A 23,733-nucleotide genomic window follows, 5' to 3' on the forward strand; every position below is an offset into this window, starting at 1 on the left:
AAGTTTAGGGAACCTTGGTTGACGAGGGATATTGAGGGTCTGGTCAGGACAAAGAAGGAGGCATATGTCAGGTATAGGCAGCTGGGATCAAACGAGTCCCTTGAGGAGTATAGGGGATGTAGGAGTACACTTAAGAAGGAAATTAGGAGGGCGAAAAGGGGCCATGAGATGTCCCTGGCAGATAAGATAAAGGAGAATGCTAAAAGACTCTACAAGTGTATTAAGAGTAAATGGGTAGCTAGGGAGAGAGTAGGTCCCCTTAAGGATCAGTGTGGTAATCTATGTGTGGAGCCAGGGGAAATGGGCGAGGTCTTAAATGAATACTTCTCGTCTGTATTTTCCGTGGAGAAGGTCATGGAAGCTAGTGAGTTAAAGGGAGGGAACAGTGATATCGTGCAGCATATCAACATTACAAAAGAGGAGGTGTTGGAGGTTCTGAAGCACATTAAGGTGGATAAATCCCCAGGGCCTGACCAGGTGTATCCTAGGATGCTAAGGGAAGCAAGGGAGGAGATTGCTGGGGCCCTGGCAGAGATTTTTGTATCATCGTTAGCCACGGGTGAGGTACCGGAAGACTGGAGGATAGCTAACGTTGTGCCTTTGTTTAAGAAGAGCAGCAGGGATAACCAGGGAACTACAGGCCGGTGAGCCTTACCTCAGTGGTGGGAAAGTTATTGGAAGGGATTCTGAGAGACAGGATTTATATGCATTTGGAAAGGCAAGGTCTGATTAGGGATAGACATGCTTTGTGCATGGGAAATCATGTCTCATGAATTTGATTGAGTTTTTTGAGGAGGTGACCAAGAGGATTGACAAGGGCAGGGCGGTGGACGTTGTCTACATGGACGTTAGCAAGGCCTTTGACAAGGTCCCGCAATGTAGGCTGGTCTAGAAGGTTCGAACACATGGGATCCAGAGTGAGCTAGCCAATTGGATACAAAATTGGCTTGGTGATAGGAGGCAGAGGGTGGTAGTGGAGGGTTGTTTTTCAGATTGGAAGCCGGTGACCAGTGGTGTGCCGCAGGGATCGGTGCTGGGCCCTCTGTTATTTGTCATATATATTAATGACTTGGATGTGAATATAGGGGGCATGATTAGTAAGTTTGCAGATGACACCAAAATTGGTGGTATAGTGGACAGTGAAGAAGGTTGTCTAAGGTTACAACAGGATATAGATCAACTGGGAAAGTGGGCAAGGGATTGTCAAATGGAATTTAACGCAGACATGTGCGAAGAGATGCATTTTGGGAAGTTAAACTAGGGCAAGACATATACAGTGAATGGCAGGGCCCTGGGGAGTGTTGTTGAGCAGAGACACCTTGGGGTGCAAGTACATAGTTCCCTGAAAGTGGCAACACAGGTAGACAGGGTGGTGAAGAAGGCGTATGGCATGCTTGCCTTCATCGGCCGAGGCATTGAGTACAAGATTTGGGACGTCATGTTACAGTTGTTCATAACGTTGGTTAGGCTTCACTTGGAGTATTGTGTGCAGTTCTGGTCGTCGCACTACAGGAACGATGTGATTAAGCTAGAGAGGGTGCAGAAAAGATTCACAAGGATGTTGCCTGGTTTGGAGGACTTGAGTTATAAAGAGAGATTGGATAGGCTGGGTCTGTTTTCTGTGGAGTGAAGGAGGCTGAGATGGGACATGATAGAGGTATATAAAATTATGAGAGGCATAGATAGGGTAGATAGCCAGAGTCTGTTTCCCATGGTAGGGGTGACTAAAACTAGAGGGCATAGATTTAAGGTGAGAGGGAGGAGGTTTAAAGGGGATCAAAGGGGTAAATTTTTCACACAAAGAATAGTGGGTTTCTGGAATGAGCTGCCAGAGGAGGGGGTGGAGGCAGGAACAGTTGCAACATTTAAGAGGCATCTGGACAGGTACTTGAATGAGCAAGGCATAGAGGAATATGTAATTAATGCAGGCAGGTGGGATTAGTATAGATAGGCATTATGGTCGGCATGGACGCGATAGGCCGAAGGCCCTGTTTCTATGCTGTACGACTCTATGACTCTATGATTCTAATTATATCTTTAAAAACAGATGTGGGTATTATTACAAATGAAGTTAAGGAAATGACAGACTTGTTGAATAATGATTCTGTGTCAGTCTTCACAGCAGAGGAAGAGGATAATATATCTGATATTCCAGGGAAACTAATGATGAATTAAGGGCTGGAACTCACTAAAGTTAGCATAATCACAAAAACAGCATTAGAAAAAATAGCGGAAATAAAGACCAATAAATCCCAAGGACCTGATGTTTCCACCCCAAGAATTTAAAGGAAGTAGGTGAGGAAATTGCAAATATGTTGCCAGAATCTTACAAATCTCGCTCAATTCAAGAAATGATCATTTAGAATTGAAAATTGCAAATGTGACTCCATTATTTAAGAAAGGTGTGAGAGAAAAACAAAGATATTATACACCTGTTAGTCTAACAACTGTTGTTAGGAGGTTATTGGAATCTATTATTAAGGACAGAATGACTGAGCACTTCAAGAAATTTGAGCAGATTAAAGAGAGCTAACATGGATTTATAAAGGGTAGGTCATGTCTACAAGCTGAATTGAATTTTTTAAGGAAGTATCTAAAGTAGAAGAAAGGAGAATGTCTATGAATGCACTTCATATGGACTTCTAGAAGGCATTAGATAAGCTAAAATTAAAGCTCATGGCATTGAAGGCAAATTATTGACGTGGTAATGAGAGTGGTTATGTGGTAGAAAACAGTGAATAGGGATAATGGGGCAAATTTTGCCGGCCCCCCGACGCCATGGGTCGTGGTGGGAGGGCCTGGAAAATGCCTCCAGGAGAGGCAAGCAACGGGCCTCGACGCCAGGAAGGCCCTGCCCCATATTACCGACAGCAGCGAGGCCTCACGGGGACCCTCCCCGCCACTCGGCCACGAAAGCAGGATTTAAAAATTCAAATTAATGAATTAATGACCTAACTGCTCCTGTCGGTTGGCCCGCTGCCATATTCCAGCCGGTTGCCAGGACTCCGGAGATCTGATGCGGGACGCTGATGGGGCAGGGGGGGGGGGGGGCAGGGTGAAACCTTTTTGATTGGTCTAGGGGGTGATGGGAAGGGGTAAGGTTCAAAGTTTATAGACTTTGCGGGGGTGGGGGGGTGGTCGGGACTGTAAGGTAGGTTCTTTTTGAGGGGGGAGGGCAAGTAATAATTTGTTTTGCCATTGGAAGGGTGGGAGAGGGTATTGAAACATCTATAAAGTTTTCCATATTTAATTTATACTTCCTATTACTTAAAAAAATTAAATGAATTGGAAGGGCTTGAAGCCCTTTAAAATTGGCACCGCCGCTTGCGCAATGGCGCCGGATGTCGTTGTCGGGGATGGAGCACCTGCCCCCTCCAAGTCATCGGGGTGGGGGGGCAGTCCAAACCGAGCATGTAAATGAGCTACCACGCTAAATATTGCGACAGTTCCGCAGAGTAAATCTTGCGCATGCACCCCGCCAATTTTGAAGCTCGTCGCCGAGATCGGCAGCAAGCGGGTAAAATGCATCCTAATGGGTATGGACTTGAATTGGAAGGAAGTGACTAGTAGTGTCCCACAAGGATCTGTATTGAGGTCTCATCTATTCACTATGTGTATTATTGACTTAGATAACACATTGGACAACCATATATCCAAGTTTGCAAATGAAACAAAGATTGACAATATAGTAAGTAGTGTAAACAGGAGCAAAATTACAAAGAGACATTGATAGATTAAATGAGTGGGCAAAACTGTGGCAGATGGATTTCAACGCAGGTAAGTATGAGAGCATCCAATTTGAACCAAAAAAGGATAGACTGTGTATTTATCATATGGTGAAAAGCTGGGAACATTGAAGGCCCAAAGAGAGTTAGGGGACCACGTACAGAGATCATTAAAATGTACTAGCCAAGTACAAAAAATAATCAAGAGTGGAATGGAATGTTAGCCTTTCTAACTAGAGGGCTAGGATATAATGGGGAAAAAGTTTTGCTCCAGCTGTACAAAGCCTTGGTTAAACCACGTCTGGAGTGGTGTTTAAAATTCTGGGCACTACAGCTTAGAAAGGATATATTGGCTTTGGAGAGAGTGCAGCGCAGATTCACCAGAGTGTTACCAGGGCTCCAAGGTAAAGGCCTGCTTGGGTCTGCAAAAAAACCCCGACCCGAGCCCTACAGAACCACATCCAACCCGAGCCCAACCCGGCCCGAGTCCTTCCATTTTATCCCGTGCCCAACCTGACCTGACCCAACCATCAGTTAACTTACTTACCATTTTTCACTTTGTTGCTGATCTGCACAAGCTTAAAATAACTGTAACAAAACCACCTTTCTAGTCCAAAAATGAAATTAACATTGGAACCACTTACCTGTGATACAGCATGTCCAACCCGGCCCGACCCAAGCCCATATGCCGGACCCGGAAGTGCAACCCGACCCGACCTGAACCCGACACATGTCATCGGGTCCTGTCGGGTTCAGGTCGGGTAGCAGGCCTTTACTCCAAGGGTTAGATTATTATCCTAGCTGGCCTCCCATCTTCGACCCTATATAAACTTGTGCTCATCCAAAACTCTGTTGCCATACCTAAACTCACACCAAGTCCCGTTCACCCAATGCTCCCTGTGCTTTCTGACCTACACTGGCTCCCGATCTGACAATGGCTCAATTTTAAAATTCCCTTCCTTGTTTACAAATTCATCCAAGGCCTTGTCCCTCTCTATTTCCATAATCTCCTCCAGCCCTAAAAGCCTTTGAGATATCTGCACTTCTCCAATTCTGGCCTCTTGAGCATCCCCAATTTTAATCATTCCACCATTGGCAGCCATCCTTTCAGCTGCCTAGACCCTAAGCTCTAAACATTTTCACTTCTCCCCCTCTCTCACTACCTGGCAGGCTTCTGTCTCGTGAGACGATTATTTGCGCTTTGGAGGTCAACACTGTGTTAAGCATCACATGGTGTGTCTCAGGAGCCCCACTCTGGCATGGCAGCCTCTGCCACACTCACTGTAGATGAATTCAGTGGGCTGAGAAGGTGCAGGATTCACTGGCCTCTCTTTTTTCTTGGCCCTCTTCTCAGCCAGCTGAGCTTTCCATTTCTCCTCACCTCTTCCGATGCTGCTCTAAATAGTCAGCCTTCAGAGGTCCCGGCCATCAGTGGCTGTCTCCCAGTTGTCTGTGTCGATGCCCGACATCTTCATATCTTGCTTGTAGCTGTCCTTGTAGCAGAGGTATGGATGTCCAGCAGGTCATGACCCATTCGCCAGTTCACTGTACAGAAGGTTTTTAGTATGCAGTCATCATGCATCCGACGACTGTGGCCAAGTCATCACCTAGGCCTCTGGCTTAGTAATGAATGAATGCTGACAGAACTAGCATGCTCCAGGGCCTCTGAGTTGCTGACCTTTGCCACCAAGAGATGCTGACGATACATCTGAGGCAGTGAAGATGCAAACAGTTCAGCTTTTTCGCTTACCTAGCATAGGCCTCATCACTGTAGAGGAGTGCACTGAGGACACAGGCTTGGTAGACTCTCAGCTTGGTTTTCACTTGGTCAGGTTGCTGTTGTTCCACACGCTCTTACTCAGCTTGGTCTTAACAGCTGCAGCTTTTGCAATTCACATGTTGATTTCAGCCTCAAGGGATAAATTACTGGGTTCCGATGAAGGGTCACTGACCCGAAACGTTAACTCTGCTTCTCTTTCCACAGATGCTGCCAGACCTGCTGAGTGGTTCCAGCATTTCTTGTTTTTATTTCAGATTTCCAGCATCCGCAGTATTTTGCTTTTATTATAAATTACTGGTGATTGTGCAGCCTAGATATGTGAAACTATCAACAACATCTACCGTCACATTTTCAATGTTGGTTGATGGCAGTATGTCAATGTCCTGGACCATGACATTTGTCTTCCTGATGCTGATGGTCAAACCAAACTCTTTACAGGCAATAGGGAGTCTGTTCATTTGCTACTGAAGTTGTTCCTTGGTAGGGAATTCTAGTGCGACATCATTGGCATAGAGCAACTCTCTGATGAGGACTTGGCACACTTTTGTCTTGGATCTCAGGTGGGTAAGACTGAACAGCTTTCCACCATTTCTGGTATGTATGTATACACCCTCTGTAGATGAACTGAAGGCATATGACAGCAACAAAGAGAAGAACAGGCCAAAGAGTGTAGCCACCAGAATACAACGGTGTTTGACCCCTGTGCGGATCTTGACGGGTTCTGATGTTGCCCCATCTTAGTTGACCTTATCTTCACCCCCCATGTTGTCATGGATGGAGGAGATTTCCATCTCTCTCAACATCAACTTGTATTTATATAGAGTCATAAACAGCATAGAAGGAGGCCATTTGGCCCATCAAGTCCATGCCAGCTCTCCACATAGCACTCCAGTCAGTCCCATTCCCTGCTCAATCCCCAGAACCGTGCAAGTTTATTTCCTTCAAGTGCCCATCCAATTTCCTTTTGAAATCATTGATTGTCTCTGCTTCCACCACATTCAAGGGCAGCCAGTTCCAGGACAAGATCACCTGCTGCGTAAAAAGATTTCTTCCTCACATTCTCCCTGCATCTCTTGCCCAAAACTTTCAATCTGTGTCCCCTAGTCCTTGTACCATCAGTTAATGGGAACAGTTTATCCTTGTCTAACTTATCTAAGCCTGTCATAATCTTGTATGCCTCTTATCAAATCTCCCCTCAATCTCATTTGCTCTAGGGAGAACAATGCCAGATTTTCCAACCTGACCTTGAAACTAAAATCCCCCATTCCTGGAAATATTCTGACAAATCTTCTCTGCACCCTCTCAAGGACCCTCACAGCTTTCCTAAAGTGTGGTGACCAGAACTGGACGCAATACTCCAGTTGGGGTCTCTATTTATGAAGCCTAAGATCCCCGTTACTTTACTAACCACTCTCTCAATATGTCCTGTCACCTTCAAAGGTCCCTCTTTTCCTGCACACTCTTTAGAACTGCTTCTCTTTCCACAGATGCTGCCAGACCTGCTGAGTGAATCCAGCATTTCTTGTTTTTGTTTCAGATTTCCAGCATCCGCAGTATTTTGCTTCCATTTAGTCTATATTGCCTCACCCTATCCCTTCTGCCAAAATAGCACCTTTAATATAATAAAATGCCCCAAGATGCTTCACAGGCACATAATAAAGCAAAATGTGACACCAAACCACATACGGCATAAGGGCAGATGGCCAAAAGTTTGTTCAAAGAGGTTTTAAAGATCATCTTAAATTATTTTTAACCTCCGTCTCATTTTTGGGGGTTAAATTTGCTCCCTGAATGTCTGAAATGAGAAAGTGCTCCATTTCGCTGCACTACTACCCAACACCTTGATGTACACAAAAGGCATCAAAAGAAGTATTTTTTTTTGCAAAGCACTGTCTGTAGTGAAATTTCTGGTATATGGGAATTTGTATTTAATTTAATGGAAGTGACATGTGTAATGATTTGCTTTTTCTTAAATTAAGTGGAATGGTCAAAACTTGTTCCTTTTAAACAATAATTTACAACTTTGTCATTTTTGCTACAGATTTCCATAAAGCCACTTGCTTCCAGCACGCTGGAGTTTTGAAAAAAAAAGACAAAAAAATAAGCCAACAAATAGCTACGTAAGTATCGAAGGTAAGAAAGGTTTACAGTGGTGGAAGCGGAGACAATCAATGACTTCAAAAGGAAATTGGATGGGCACTTGAAGGAAATAAACTTGCACAGCTCTGGGGATTGAGCAGGGGAATGGGACTGATTGGAGTGCTGTGTGGAGAGCTAACATAGTAAGTAGTGTTTTTTTAGGAGTTCTGTTGTAACGACGACCAGGGAAGAAGGGTCCTGGAGTAACTGATATTATTTGACATTAAGATCTTCCAAAAGGTTAATTGAAGTCATGGCAGGAGAGCTCAAAGCCGTAGTGTGCTCCTCGTGCTCCACGTCGGAAGCCGGCAACATTTCCAGTGTCCGGGACCAGCACGTGTGCAGGAAGTGTCTCCAGCTGCAGCTCCTGGAAGCCCGGGTTTTGGAGCTGGAGCGGCAGCTGGGGACACGAGGCACAGAGTATCGTGGATAGCATGTATAGAGAGGTGGTCACACCGCAGGCTCAGACTCCACAGGCAGGAAGGGAATGGGTGACCACCAGGCAGAGCAAGAGGACTAGGCAGGCAGTTCAGGAATCTTCTGTGGCTATTCCCCTGCAAAACAGATATATTGCTTTGGATACTGTTGGGGGGAATGGCCTCTCAGGGGAAAGCAGCAATAGCCCAATTCACTGCACCACAGTTGGCTTGGCTGCACAGGGCAGGAGTAAAAAGTGTGGGAATGCAATAGTTATAGGGGATTCAATTGTAAGGGGAATAGATAGGCGTTTCTGTGGCCGTAAAAGAGACTTCAGGATGGTATGTTACCTCCCTGGTGCTAGGGTCAAGGATGTCTCAGAGCAGTTACAGGACATTCTGAAGGGGGAGGGTGAACAGCCAGTAGTCGTGGTACACATTGGTACAAACAACATAGGTAAAAAAAAAAAGGATGAGGTCCTAAAAGAGAATATAGGGAGCTAGGAAGTAAGTTGAAAAGTAGGACCTCAAAGGTAATGATCTCAGGATTACTACCAGTGCCACGTGCGAGTCAGAGTAGAAATAGCAAGATATATTGGATGAATATGTGGCTGAAGAGATGGTGTGAGGGGGAGGGTTTTAGATTCCTGGGACATTAGGACCAGTTCTGGGGGAGGTGGGACCAGTACAAACTGGACGGGTTATACCTGGGCAGGACCGGGACTGATGTCCGAGGGGGAGTATTTGCTAGAGTGGTTGGGGAGGGTTTAAACTAAAATGGCAGGGGGATGGGAACCTTTGCAAGAAGTCAGAGGAGGGGCTATCAAAGACAAGAACAAAAGACAGTAAGGGGAATAAGAAAAGTGATAGGCAGAGAAATCAAGGGCTAGAATTAAACAGGGCCATAGTGAAAAATAGTGGGAAGGGGACAAGTAATGTTAAAAAGACAACCCTTAAGGCTTTGTGCCTTAACGCGCTGAGCATTTGCAATAAAGTGGATGAATTAATCGCGCAAATAGATGTAAACGGGTATGATATAGTCAGGATTATGGAGGCATGGCTGCAGGGTGACTAGAAATGGGAAATGAATATCAGGAGTATTCAGTATTTAGGAAGGACAGACAAAAAGCAAAAGGCAGTGAAGTTGCTTTTTTTTATTCATTCATGGGATGTGGGCATCACTGGCAATGCCAGCATTTATTGCCCATCCCTAATTGCCCTTGAGAAGGTGGTGGTGAGCTGCCTTCATGAACCGCTGCAGTCCATGTGAGGTAAGTACACCCACAGTGCTGTTAGGGAGTTCCAGGATTTTGACCCAGCGACAGTGAAGGAACGGCGATATAGTTCCAAGTCAGGATGGTGTGTGACTTGGACGGGAACTTGCAGGTGGTGACGTTCCCATGCATCTGCTGCTCTTGTCCTCCAAGGTGGTAGAGGTCATGGGTTTGGAAGGTGCTGTCTAAGGAGCCCTGGTGCATTGCTCCAGGAGGAGCAAAGAGGAAATTAACGCAATAGTGAGGAAAGATATTATATATAAAGATATTAGCTCTGACGATGTGTAATCTGTATGGGTACAGCTGAGAAACACTAAAGGGCAAAAAACGTTAGTGGGGGTTGTATATAGACCCCCAAACTGTAGTGGTGATGTTGGGAATGGCATTAAACAGGAAATTAGAGCCACATGCGATAAAGGGACATCTGTAATTATAGGTGCCTTTAATCTGCATATAGATTGGGCAAATCAAATTAGTCACAATACCGTAGAGGAGAAATTCTTGGAGTGTATACGGATGGTTTTCTGGACCAATACGTTGAGGAACCAACTAGAGAACAAGCCATCCGAGATTGGGTATTGTGTAATGAGAGAGGAATAATTGACAATCAAGTGGTGTGAGACCGCTTGGGGATGAGCGACCATAATATGACAGAATTCTTCATCAAGATGGAGAGTGACGTAGTTGATTCTGAGACTAGGGTCCTGAATCTTAGTAAAGGAAACTACGAAGATACGAGGCGCGAGTTGGCTATGACAGATTGGGAAACGTTACTTAAAGGGATGACGGTGGATAGGCAATGGCAAACATTTAAAGAGCGCATGGATGAACTGCAATAATTGTTTATTCCTGTCTGGCGCAAAAGTAAAATGGGAAAGATAGCCAAACCATGGCTTACAAGGGAAATTAGAGATAGCATTAAATCCAAGGAAGAGGCATATACATTTGCCAGAAAAAACAACAAACCTGAGGATTGGGAGCAGTTTAGAATTCAGCAAAGGAGGACCAAGGGACTGAGATTAAGAAGGGGAAAATAGAGTATGAGAGCAGGTTTGCGGGGAACATAAAAACAGACTGTAAATGTTTCTATAGGTATGTGAAGAGAAAAAGATTGGCAAAGACAAATGTAGGTCCCTTACAATCAGAAACAGGGAAATTTATTATGGGGATCAAAGAACTGGCTGACCAACTAAATGCATACTTTGGTTCTGTCTTCACAAAGGAGGACACAAATATCCTACCAGAAATGTTGGGGAACACATGGCTTAGTGAGAGAGAGGAACTGAAGGAAATCAGTATTAGTAGAGAAATGGTTTTGGGGAAATTGATGGGATTGAAGGCGAATAAATCCCCAGGGCCTGATGGTATGCATCCCAGAATATTTAAGGAAGTGGCCCTAGAAATAGTGGATGCATTGGTGGTCATCTTCCAAGATTCTATAGACTCTGGAAGAGTCCCACTATTTAAAAAGGGAGGTAGAGAGAAAGCAGGGAATTACAGATCAGTCAGCCTGACGTCGGTAGTGGGAAAAATTCGAGAGTCCATTATCAAAGATTTTATAGCAGAGCACTTAGAGAACAGTGGTAGAATTGGGCAGAGTCAGCATGGATTTACGAAAGGGAAATCATGCTTGACAAATCTATTATAATTCTTCGAGGATGTAACTAGTAGAGTTGATGAGGGGGAGCCAGTGGATGTGGTTGATTTGGACTTTCAGAAGGCTTTCGACAAAGTCCCACATAAGAGATTAGCGTGTAAAATTAAAACGCATGGGATTGAGGGTAGTGTATTGCGATGAACAGAAAATTGGCTGGCAGACAGGAAACAAAGAGTAGGGATAAATGGGTCTTTTTCCGAATGGCACGCAGTGACTAGTGGGGTTCCGCAGGATCGGTGCTAGGAACCCAGCTATCCACAATATATATTAATGATTTAGATGAGGGAACTAAATGGAATATCTCCAAATTTGCAGATGACACAAAACTGGGTGGGAGGGTGAGTTGTGAGGAGGATGCAGAGAGGCTTCAGGGTGATTTAGACAAGTTGAGTGAGTGGGCTAATGCATGGCAGATGCAGTATAATGTGGATAAATGTGAGGTTATCCACTTTGGTAGCAAAAACAGGAAGGCAGATTATTATCTGAACAGCTATAAATTGAGAGAGGGGAATATGCAGAGAGACCTGGGTGTTCTTGTACACCAGTCGCTGAAGGTAAGCATGCAGGTGCAACAGGTGGTGAAAAAGGCAAATGGTATGTTGGCCTTCATAATGAGAGGATTCAAGTAAAGGAGCAGAGATGTTTTACTGCAATTATACAGGGACTTGGTGAGGCCACACCTGGAATATTGTGTGCAGTTTTGGTCTCCTTATCTGAGGAAGGATGTTCTTGCTATAGAGGGAGTGCAGCGAAGGTTTATCAGACTGATTCCTGGGATGGCGGGACTGACGTATGAGGTGAGATTAAGTCGGTTTGGATTATATTTGCTGGAGTTCAGAACAGTGAGGGGGGATCTCATAGAAACCTGTAAAATTCTAACAGTACTTGACAGGGTAGATGCAGGAAGGATGTTCCCGATGGTGGTGGAGTTCAGAACCAGGGGTCATAGTCTAAGGATACGGAGTAAACCTTTCAGGACTGAGATGAGGAGAAATTTCTTCACCCAGAGAGTGGTGAGCCTGTGGAATTCGCTACCACAGAAAGCAGTTGAGGCCAAAACATTGTATGTTTTCAAGAAGGCGTTGGGTCTAAAGGGATCAAAGGGTATGGGAATAAAGTGGGAACAAGTTTCTGAGTCAGATGATCAGCCATGATCATAATGAATGGCAGAGCTGGCTTGAAGGGCCGAATGGCCTACTCCTACTCCTGCTCCTATTTTTCTATGTTTCAAGTGCAGTAACCTGTAAAATCCAGCACATCCAAGGCCAAAGCGAAATCTTAGATATATGACAGCTTCATTCTTTTTGAGAAAATCATAGAACTGGTCTATGCTAGTGAAGTATAAAAACAAGCTTCTTAACTTTAAAAGCAAGATTATGAACACATTTTAAAAGTGATCTGAGGTAATCAGTGCGTGATTATTGGAGTTAACTGAAGAACAAAAGCAATGAGATCATCTTAGACTATTGGAGTATATTGCCACTGAGATGGATAAACTGAATTATAAGCAAACACCTTCAACTTCACAGCAATTTCATGTTAGAATCAAATAGGAAAGTACAATAACTTTGATGGTGCAGAATATATTTTCAGTGCATTACAAAACACCAGAGAAATGAAACTTATATAGGAGATGGATGGGCCATTGTGAGTTCTCTATCTCATCCACATCACTGTGAGGACATGCAGTACATAGGCTGGGTACTTTCCCGAAGAGATGGGAAAATAATAGGCATTATTCCAAGTTAACAAGAGGCCTGAATGTGGGTTGCCCTCTGAGTTCCAAATACAGTAAATGCAAAATAGATCTACACCACACAGAGAGAGTAAGATAAGATAGCAGAAAGAGTTGCAAAACAATGATTCACTGAGAGATTCAAATGGGAAGATGTAAGGCTGAAAGACACAAAAAGCTCACAAATTTTGGAGGTAGGCTCATTTGCATAATAAGAGCAGAAGCTGACACCATTTAAGGCACTAGTAGGACACACGCCCCATACAGCAACAGAATTCTACAGCACCATGTTGCGGCTCTATATGAGAATTTCAGGTCAGTCAAGCCAACGTGTCTGAAGGGAAAGCTTCTTGTTCCTGACTGTGCCTCTAATAACATGCTACTTTCCTAACAATGACAATAACAATTGCCATTGGGATGCACCATTGTGGGCTCCAGTTACACCCATTGCATATAATTGCATTAAAAGCAGTTCAGAGAAGATTCACTGAACTGATTCCTGGGATAAAGGGGTTATTTTATGAGGAAAGGTTGAACAGGTTGGGTCTAAACCCACTGGAGTTTAGAAGAATGAGAGGTGATCTTACTGAAATATATAAGACCCTAAGGGGACTTAACAGGATGGATTCTGAGAGATGCTTCCACTTTCATTGCAGCAGCTTTTTCGGGAGCAGAGAGTGCGAGCGAGTGAGCAGCTGGGAAGGTCAGTTTAAAGTAAACTTAATTTCCTTTTGTTTTTGGCGGAGACCAGGGGGCTGCTGGGTAAGTAAAACCCTATATATTTGGGCCGTTTCTGAACCCGAGACACTACACCTGTAGTGTCTCCCACCCGCCCTCCTCCTCTAACCAAAAAAAAAGGACTCGCTGGTGTGTAGATAAGGTAAGGCTTTTTCTATTTCTCTTTTTTGTTTTATCGTGTGATTGGTTAAAAACTTTTCGTTCCTTTTTCATTTAACTAAGTTTAAGTTTAAGATTAAAAATGGCAGGAGATCTCAGACCCGTGACATGCTCCTCTTGCTCAATGTGGGAGCTCAAGGACATGGTTGATGTCCCTGACTCCTTCACGTGCAGGAAGTGTGTCCAGCTGCAGCTCTTGTTAGACCGCATGACGGCTCTGGAGCTGCGGATGGACTCACTTTGGAGCATCCGCGATGCTGAGGAGGTCGTGGATAGCACGTTTAGTGAATTGGTCACACCGCAGATTAGGATTGCTGAGGGAGAAAGGGAATGGGTGACCAAAAGGCAGAGAAAGAGCAGGAAGGCAGCGCAGGTGTCCCCTGCGGTCATCTCCCTCCACAACAGGTATACTGTTTTGGATATTGTTGAGGGAGATGGCTCACCAGGGGAAGGCAGCAGTAGCCAGGTTCATGGCACTGTGACTGGCTCTGCTGTTCAGAAGGGCGGGAAAAAGAGTGGAAGGGCTATAGTCATAGGGGATTCGATTGTAAGGGGAGTAGATAGGCGGTTCTGTGGTTGAAAACGAGACTCCCGAATGGTATGTTGCCTCCCAGGTGCACGGGTCAGGGATGTCTCAGATCGGCTGCAGAACATTCTGAAGGGGGAGGGTGAACAGCCAGTTGTCGTTGTGCACATAGGCACCAATGATATAGGTAAAAAAACGGGATGAGGTCCTACAAGCAGAATTTAGGGAGTTAGGAGCCAAGTTAAAAAGTAGGACCTCAGAGTTGTAATCTAAGGATTGCTACCAGTACCACGTGATAGTCAGAGTAGAAATGAAAGAATAGTCAGGATGAATGCGTGGCTTGAGAGATGGTGCAGGAGGGAGGGGTTCAAATTTTTGGGACATTGGGACCGGTTCTGGGGGAGGTGGGACTATTACAAATTGGATGGTCTACACCTGGGCCGGACTGGAACCAATGTCCTTGGGGGTGCTTTTGCTAACGCTGTTGGGGAGGGTTTAAACTAATGTGGCAGGGGGATGGGAACCAAATGAGGTCAGTGGAGAGTAAGGATGTAGTAACTAAAGCCTGTAAGGAACTAGATAATGAAATCAGCGTGACTAAGGGAAAGAGTAGGCAGGGAGCAGATGATGAAAGCAAAGGGACTGGTGGTCTGAGGTGTATTTGTTTTAATGCAAGAAGTGTAATAGGTAAGGCAGATGAACTTAGGGCTTGGATTAGTACCTGGGAGTGTTATGTTATTGCTATTACTGAGACTTGGTTAAGGGAAGGGCATGATTGGCAACTAAATATCCCAGGATACCGATGCTTCAGGCGGGATAGAGAGGGAGGTAAAAGGGGTGGAGGAGTTGCATTACTGGTCAAAGAGGATATCACAGCTGTGCTGAAGGAAGGCACTATGGAGGACTCGAGCTGTGAGGCAATATGGGCAGAACTCAGAAATAGGAAGGGTGCAGTAACAATGTTGGGGCTGTACCACAGGCCTCCCAACAGCGAGCGTGAGATAGAGGTACAAATATGTAAACAGATTATGGAAAGCTGTAGGAGCAACAGGGTGGTGGTGATAGGAGATTTTAATTTTCCCAACATTGACTGGGATTCACTTAGTGTTAGAGGTCTAGATGGAGCAGAATTTGTAAGGAGCATCCAGGAGGGTTTTCTAGAGCAGTATGTAAATAGTCCAACTCGGGAAGGGGCCATACTGGACCTGGTGTTGGGGAATGAGCCGGGCCATGTGGTTGACGTTTCAGTAGGGGACTACTTTGGGAATAGTGATCACAATTCCGTAAGTTTTAGAATACTCATGGACAAAGACGAGAGTGGTCCTCAAGGAAGAGTGCTAAATTGGGGGAAGGCCAACTATACCAAAATTCGGCAGGAGCTGGGGAATGTAGAATGGGAGCAGCTGTTTGAAGGTAAATCCACATTTGATATGTGGGAGGCTTTTAAAGAGAGGTTGATTAGCGTGCAGGAGAGACATGTTCCTGTGAAAATGAGGGATAGAAATGGCAAGATTAGGGAACCATGGATGACAGGTGAAATTGTGAGACTAGCCAAGAGGAAAAAGGAAGCATACATAAGGTCTAGGCGGCTGAAGAAAGACGAAGCTTTGAAAGAATATCGGGATTGTAGGCGCAATCTGAAACGAGGAATTAAGAGGGCTAAAAGGGGTCATGAAATATCTTTAGCAAACAGGGTTAAGGAAAATCCCAAAGCCTTTTATTCATATATAAGGAGCAAGAGGGTAACTAGAGAAAGGATTGGCCCACTCAAGGACAAAGGAGGAAAGTTATGCGTGGAGTCAGAGAAAATGGGTGAGATTCTAAATGAGTACTTTGCATCGGTATTCACCGAGGAGAGGGACATGACGGATGTTGAGGTTAGGGACAGATGTTTGATTACTCTAGGTCAAGTCGGCATAAGGAGGGAGGAAGTGTTGGGTATTCTAAAAGGCATTAAGGTGGACAAGTCCCCAGGTCCGGATGGGATCTATCCCAGGTTACTTTTTTTTTAGAGATACAGCACTGAAACAGGCCCTTCGGCCCACCGAGTCTGTGCCGACCATCAACCACCCAATTATACTAATCCTATACTAATTCCATATTCCTACCACATCCCCACCAGTCCCTATATTTTCCTACCACCTACCTATCCTAGGGGTAATTTATAATGGCCAATTAACCTATCAACCTGCAAGTCTTTGGCATGTGGGAAGAAACCGGAGCACCCGGAGGAAACCCACGCAGACACAGGGAGAACTTGCAAACTCCACACAGACAGTGCCCGGAAATGAACCTGGGTCGCTGGAGCTGTGAGGCTGCGGTGCTAACCACTGCGCCACTGTGCCGCTACTGTGGGAAGCGAGAGAGGAAATAGTTGGGGCCTTAACAGATATCTTTGCAACATCCTTAAACACGGGTGAGGTCCCGGAGGACTGGAGAATTGCTAATGTTGTCCCCTTGTTTAAAAAGGGTAGCAGGGATAATCCAGGTAATTATAGACCGGTGAGCCTGATGTCAGTGGTAGGGAAGCTGCTGGAGAAGATACTGAGGGATAGGATCTATTCCCATCTGGAAGAAAATGGGCTTATCAGTGATAGGCAACATGGTTTTGTGCAGGGAAGGTAATGTCTTACCAACTTAATAGAATTCTTTGAGGAAGTGACAAAGTTGATTGATGAGGGAAGGGCTGTAGATGTCGTATATATGGACTTCAGTAAGGCGTTTGATAAGGTTCCCCATGGTAGGCTGATGGAGAAAGTGAAGGCACATGGGGTCCAAGGTGTACTAGCTAGATGGATAAAGAACTGGCTGGGCAACAGGAGACAGAGAGTAGCAGTGGAAGGGAGTTTCTCAAAATGGAGACGTGTGACCAGTGGTGTTCCACAGGGATCCGTGCTGGGACCACTGTTGTTTGTGATATACATAAATGATTTGGAGGAAAGTATAGGTGGTCTGATTAGCAAGTTTGCAGACGACACTAAGATTGGTGGAGTAGCAGATAGTGAAGGGGACTGTCAGAGAATACAGCAGAATATAGATAGACTGGAGAGTTGGGCAGAGAAATGGCAGATGGAGTTCAATCAGGGAAAATGCGAGGTGATGCATTTTGGAAGATCCAATTCAAGAGTGAACTATACAGTAAATGGAAAAGTCCTGGGGAAAATTGATGTACAGAGAGATTTGGGTGTTCAGGTCCATTGTTCCCTGAAGGTGGCAACGCAGGTCAATAGAGTGGTCAAGAAGGCATACGGCATGCTTTCCTTCATCGGACGGGGTATTGAGTACAAGAGTTGGCAGGTCATGTTACAGTTGTATAGGACTTTGGTTCGGCCACATTTGGAATACTGCGTGCAGTTCTGGTCGCCACATTACCAAAAGGATGTGGATGCTTTGGAAAGGGTGCAGAGGAGGTTCACCAGGATGTTGCCTGGTATGGAGGGCGCTAGCTATGAAGAGAGGTTGAGTAGATTAGGATTATTTTCATTGGAAAGACGGAGGTTGAGGGGGGACCTAATTGAGGTGTACAAAATCATGAGAGGTATAGACAGGGTGGATAGCAAGAAGCTTTTTCCCAGCGTGGGGGATTCAATTACAAGGGGACACGAGTTCAAAGTGAAAGGGGAAAAGTTTAGGGGGGATATGCGTGGAAAGTTCTTTACGCAGAGGGTGGTGGGTGCATGGAACGCATTGCCAGCGGAGGTGGTAGACACGGGCACGATAGCATCTTTTATGATGTATCTAGACAGATACATGAATGGGCAGGAAGTAAAGAGATACAGACCCTTAGAAAATAGGCGACAGGTTTAGATAGAGGATTTGGATCGGCGTAGGCTTGGACGGCCGAAGGGCCTGTTCCTGTGCTGTAATTTTCTTTGTTCTTTGCTCTTTGTTCTTTATGGGTGAGACTAGAACTAGGGGACACTGTTTCAAAATCATACGTCTCCCTCTTAATTTTTTTCTCTCAGAGGGTCGTTAGTCTGTGGAATTTGATTCCTCAGAGAGCAGTAGAGACTGGGTCATTGAATATATTCAAGGCTGAGTTAGATAGATTCTTGATAGACAAGAAAGTCAAGTGCTATTGGGGGGGCAGACAGGAAAGTGGAGTTGAGGACACATTCAAATCAGCCATGACCTTATCAAATGGCAGAGCAGGCTTGAGGGGCCGAGTTGCCTACTCCTGCTCCTAATTCATATGTTCATATGTTTGTATACACCTGCTTCTGGGAATGATACTTACTTTTGGCTGTACACTGGGTGGATTTGCCAGGAAAGTCTGGCATTCAGTTCTCACTCTCTCCATCCCTCTCAATAAGAATTTCTAAAGAGGTCAGGAACGGGCAGAAATCCACCAAATTCCCCTTCTACCTGTCCAGTGCCAATTCTGCACCACAAATGATCTGGAATCTCTAGCCTAAAGTACTTACTGTATGAGAGAGTAAGTCTTGCGGCTGCCAAGTGCTGGTGTTGCCATTAAGTGAACTGCTTACATCTGTGGAGTTAACACTGGAATCTGCAGACGTGTTCTGTCGAAAGCAATGATTGGAGGCATGGCCCTGTGCTACAATCTGCCCCTGAACAGCAGCTCCAATCATTGTGCCAAATACTTCCATTGTCATACCTGTTGAGGAAAGATCAAAAATGCCAGATTCCATTTCATCATCATATCCAATTAAACATAATACTACCTGCTTACACATAGAGAAGCTAACAGTGTGATAGAATAAGTCGATTATTAAGCAACCTTTTCTCCAATAGAAGCAACTACAGAGTTCACATTTTATTTTCCCCGACAAAGAAATGCAGTAACATATAAAAACAAGAAATGCTGGAACCACTCAGCAGGTCTGGCAGCATCTGTGGAAAGAGAAGCAGAGTTAACGTTTCGGGTCAGTGACCCTTCTGTGAAGGGTTCCGAAGAAGGGTCACTGACCCGAAACGTTAACTCTGCTTCTCTTTCCACAGATGCTGCCAGACCTGCTGAGTGGTTCCAGCATTTCTTGCTTTCATTTCAGATTTCCAGCATCTGCAGTATTTTGCTTTTACTGCAGTAACATATAGTTTATTTATTACTTCTGTTTGTACATTTTATGTTTTACAAAAGGTGAGGAATGTTGGTGTTGGGAAATGGAACACTTTTCAGTGTAAAGCACTCATAGGGTCATGGTAGCAAGGCTAGATACAGAGTAAAGCTTCATTCTTTTCCCTGCTCTTGATTTTGGTCAATATTTAAAATCAAAATCTGTAATATGCAAAGATAATCTAAATCATTGTATTTATGCTTTGGTTTTAAATGGAAATATTAAAAAAAGTAATGATGCTGTTCCAAATCTATTTAGTATGATCGAAAAAATCACACTCCGAGAAATCTGCTCACAGGAAAGCCTAAAACTAAAATTTAAGAGTGTTCTTTTATTTATTTGTGGGATGTGAGCATTGCTGGCAAGGCCAGCATTTATTGTCCATCCCTAATTGCCCTTGAGATGGTGATGGGGAGCCGCCTTCTTGATCCCCTGAAGTCCATGTAATGTAGGTACACCTACAGTGCTGTTAGGGAGGGAATTCCATGGTGTTGACCCAGCGACAGTGAAGGAATGGCGATATAGTTCCAAGTCAGGATGGAGTGTGACTTGGAGGGGAATGTGCAGGTGGTTGTGTTCCCATGCATCTGTTGCCCTTGTTCTTCTAGGTGGTAGAGTTCATGGGTATGGCATGGTGCTGTTGAAGGAGCCTTGGCAAGTTGTTGCAGAGCATCTTGTAGATAGTACACACTGCGGGAAAGTGGAGAGTATTGCATCAAACTCCTGACTTGTGCCTTGTAGGTAGTGGACGGGGTTTGGCGAATCAGGATGTGAGTTACTCATTGCAGAATTTCCAGCCTCTGACTTGCTCTTAGAATCATAGAATGGTTACAGCACAGAAAGAAGCCATTTGGCTTGTCACGCCAGCTCTCTGTAAGAGACATTGAGCTAGTTCTACTCTCTGTCTTTTCCCTGTAGCCCTGCAAAGTTTTTCTCTTCTGATAATTATACATCTCCCCTTTGAAAGCCATGATTGAATCTGCCACCATAGCCACAGTTTTTATATGGCTGGTCCAGTTAAGTTTCTGGTCAATGGTGACCCCCAGGATGTTGATGGTGGGGAATTCAGCAATTGTAATGTCGTTGAATGTCAAGGGGAGATGGTTAGATTCTCTCTTGTTGGGGATGTCATTGCCTGGCACTTGTGTGGCATGAACATTATTTGCCACTTATCAGCTGAAGCCTGAATATTGTCCAGGTCTTGCTGCATGTGGGCACAGACTGTTTCTCATCTGGAGTATTGTGTGCAGTTTTGGTCTCCTTATCTGAGGAAGGATGTTCTTGCCATGGAGGGAGTGCAAAGAAGATTTACTAGGCTGATTCTTGGGATGGCACGATTGATGTATGAGGAGACATTGGGTCGACTGGACCTATATTCACGAGAGTTTAGAAGAATGGGAGAGGATCTCATAGAAACCTATAAAATTCGAACAGGACTGGACAGGCTGGATTCAGGGAGGATGTTCCCGATGGCTGGGGAGTCCAGAACCAGGGTCACAGTCTCAGGATATGGGGTATGCCATTTCGAATCGAGATGTGGAGAGATTTCTTCACTCAGAGGGTGATAAACGTGTGGAATTCTCTACCACAGAAGGCAGTGGAGGCCAGATCATTAAATATATTCAAGAAGGAGATAGATATATTTCTTAATGCCAAAGCAATCAAGGGATATAGGGAGAAAGCAGGAAAAGGGTACTGAATTAGACGATCAGCCATGATCTTTTTTGAATGGCGGAGCAGGCCTGAAGAGCTGAATGGCCTACTCCTGCTCCTATTTTCTATGTTTCTATGTTTCAGTATCTGAGGAGTTGAAAAAGGTATTGAACACTATGCAATCATCAGCAAACATCCCCACTTCTGACCTTATGATGGAGAGAAGGTCATTGATGAAGCAGCTGAAGATGGTTGGGCCTAGGACACTGCCCTAAGGAACTCCTGCAGCGATTTCCTGGGGCTGAGATGATTGGCCTCCAACGACCATGACCATCTTCCTTTGTGCTAGGTATGACTCCAACCAGTGAAGAGTTTTCCTCCTAATTCACATTGACTTTAATTTTGTTAAGGATCCTTGCTGCCACACACAGGCAAACGCTGCCTTGATGTCAAGGGCAATCACTATCATCTCACCTCTGGAATTCAGCTGTTTTGTCCATGTTTGGACCAAGGCTGCAGTGAGGTCTGGAGCCAAATGGCCTTGGCAGAACCCAAACTGAGCCCTGTTTGTGAGTAAGTGCCACTTGACAGCATTGTCGATGACACCTTCCATCACGTTGCTGATGATTGAGAATAGGCTGATGGAGCAGCAATTGGCCGGATTGGATTTGTCCTGCTTTTTGTGGACAGGACATAACTGGGCAATTTTCCACATTGCCGGGCAGATGCCAATGCTGAAGCTGTACTTGAACAGCTTGGGTAAGGGTGCAGCTAGTTCTGGAGCACAAGTCTTCAGTACTATAGCTGGGATATTGCCAGGGCCTGTAGTCTTCGCAGTGTTACGACTGCTCAGGACAAAGCCCTCAATCAAATCTTCCTGACTCGAATTTTCCCTGGACTTAAGACTACCCCTTTGTCTTCGTTCCATATCTTTTAGCCTAAATTCACTCTCTTCTCTTTCACTTTCTCTCCAAAATGCTCTCTCTTTCTCCCTTTCCTCTTTTTCCAATTCAAGTTTTTTTCATTTCATTTTCAGCCTCAGGTTTTTTTGTTTCTAATTGAATCGTAGCCAATACCACTACATCACTCTCTGACCTACTACTTTCTTGTTCCTCGTATTCCCCTTCTTCTTCTTCTAATTCCAGATGTTGGGCTATTATGTCGATTATCTTTGCTTTTTTGGCACCTTATTTCAATTCTAACCCCAATTTTGCCACCAATTCTTTTAATTTTTTCTTAGTTAAAGTTATCAAGTCACCGAGGGAAATACTCTGCTTTCCCAAAAACTCTGCTGCAATCACTAATGCCATTACTACGGTATAAACTGTATCTTATTATACAGGAGACCTGGTTCCTTTTATTTCTTTGTAATTGGTGTTAGATTTAGATCCCAACAATCAAGTTTCCAACTGATATGACCCCAGATGCGAGAACAATTAATATGATGCCAAACGCTAGCCCTCCAAATTAGTCTGATTCTGATCCCAGACGTGAGCTGCCTAATTAAAATATGATTCAATCCTGGATGAGCCCCCAATTAAAATATATGTTTTGACTGCTCAGGACAAAGCCCCCAATCAAAATATATGATTCTCAATGCGGTGGGAGCAACGCACTGTTAATTCAGTCCCACCACTCCACAGGTCACATCACATATCTGTAAGCTTTCCAAATCAAAGAAAGCAGCAGCCTAATTGAACAATTTAGTAACCCCCGAATGAAGCGAACCAAACCAGGTATCTTTAGATATGAACAAATTAACTATTTACTAAAAAAAAATAAAATCTTTAAACCCTACTAAGGTAAACCAATATCTTATACCTGATAACTTCTTATTCAAAAACCTAACTCACGCATTCACATACATATACTCAAACTAACAATAGTTTGGTTTTTAATTATCTGCCCAAAAAAATAGAAAAAAAAAATAAAATCTTTGCAGATTATGCTTCCGACGAATGGTCTTCTAATCCAACACAGTCCAAGTTCACTTGCAGCCTTCCAATGATGAGAAAAGGGTCCATCCAGAGATAGGGGTTCAACAGTTCAGTTCGGCAGTTGTAGTATTAAACTCTTCTTTTTTCCCAGCAATGGTCACAGCAGACATCAATAATTTGTGATGAGAGACAAAAAGCTTTTTTTCTCATTTCTTTAAGGAATTAATTTGGCTTGAATGTTTTTAGGATTTTGAGAGAGAAACTACCCAGGGTTTAAATGGACTTTGAGAGCTCTCCTATTTCCTTCACGTACTGGAACAGTCTGTCAACTGAGTGTCTCTGTTAGCCAGTTTCAAAGTCAAAATTGATGCATTGAAGCTCTGTTTTCCCTCTCTGTATGGTTGTTGCCTGGCAACCAGAATGTACTTTGGCTTACAGTCTCCAGAGCTTGCTGCCTTAAAGATGTACTGATTTTTTACAGCCTTAAAGGCGCACCACAATATTTCCCGAGGAGAGAAAAAAAAACACAGGATTGTGACAGCAGTATCCAGTGCCTTCAGTGCCAGTGCAAAAGGAAACTGTTGCAATTATAGTGGTCCAACAAATTGTGCCAGGGACTGATGGGACAAAAAATTCACAACCATGCTTATCCACATGCTGAGTTCCCATTAGCTGCAATAAGCCTGTTCCTTTTGCAAAGATCACATACCAGCTTCTCACTGCATCCTTTAATCATTTGTCTCTTCAAAAATGTCTCATGAACCCATTTATAATGACTGTGTCAATGTCCTTCCTCTTTGATTTATTATACAACTCTATTCGCCTTTGAGTGAATAAAGCCCTGTTGACTTTCCATCCGACTCCAGACTTTCTATTTTAACTTGTGTCCCCTGATATTTGAACCCTTCGCTATAAT

The 23,733-nt window shown here is 44.3% G+C and overlaps 1 protein-coding gene across 1 annotated transcript in view; it reads right to left on the reverse strand.

Annotated features, from left to right (window-relative positions):
- mfsd2b (MFSD2 lysolipid transporter B, sphingolipid) overlaps nucleotides 1–23,733 on the reverse strand; it is a 137,243-nt gene that overhangs the window by 45,386 nt on the left and 68,124 nt on the right. The window contains exons 11-13 of the mRNA XM_068028543.1: nucleotides 18,630–18,767; nucleotides 11,952–11,969; nucleotides 5,576–5,601 (exon numbers count right to left, since the gene is read on the reverse strand). Of these exons, the coding sequence (XP_067884644.1) occupies nucleotides 5,576–5,601; nucleotides 11,952–11,969; nucleotides 18,630–18,767 (182 nt within the window). The remainder of the gene's footprint in view (nucleotides 1–5,575; nucleotides 5,602–11,951; nucleotides 11,970–18,629; nucleotides 18,768–23,733) is intronic.

Source organism: Heterodontus francisci, chromosome 3 (assembly GCF_036365525.1).
Source record: "Heterodontus francisci isolate sHetFra1 chromosome 3, sHetFra1.hap1, whole genome shotgun sequence".
Lineage (NCBI taxonomy): Eukaryota > Metazoa > Chordata > Chondrichthyes > Heterodontiformes > Heterodontidae > Heterodontus > Heterodontus francisci.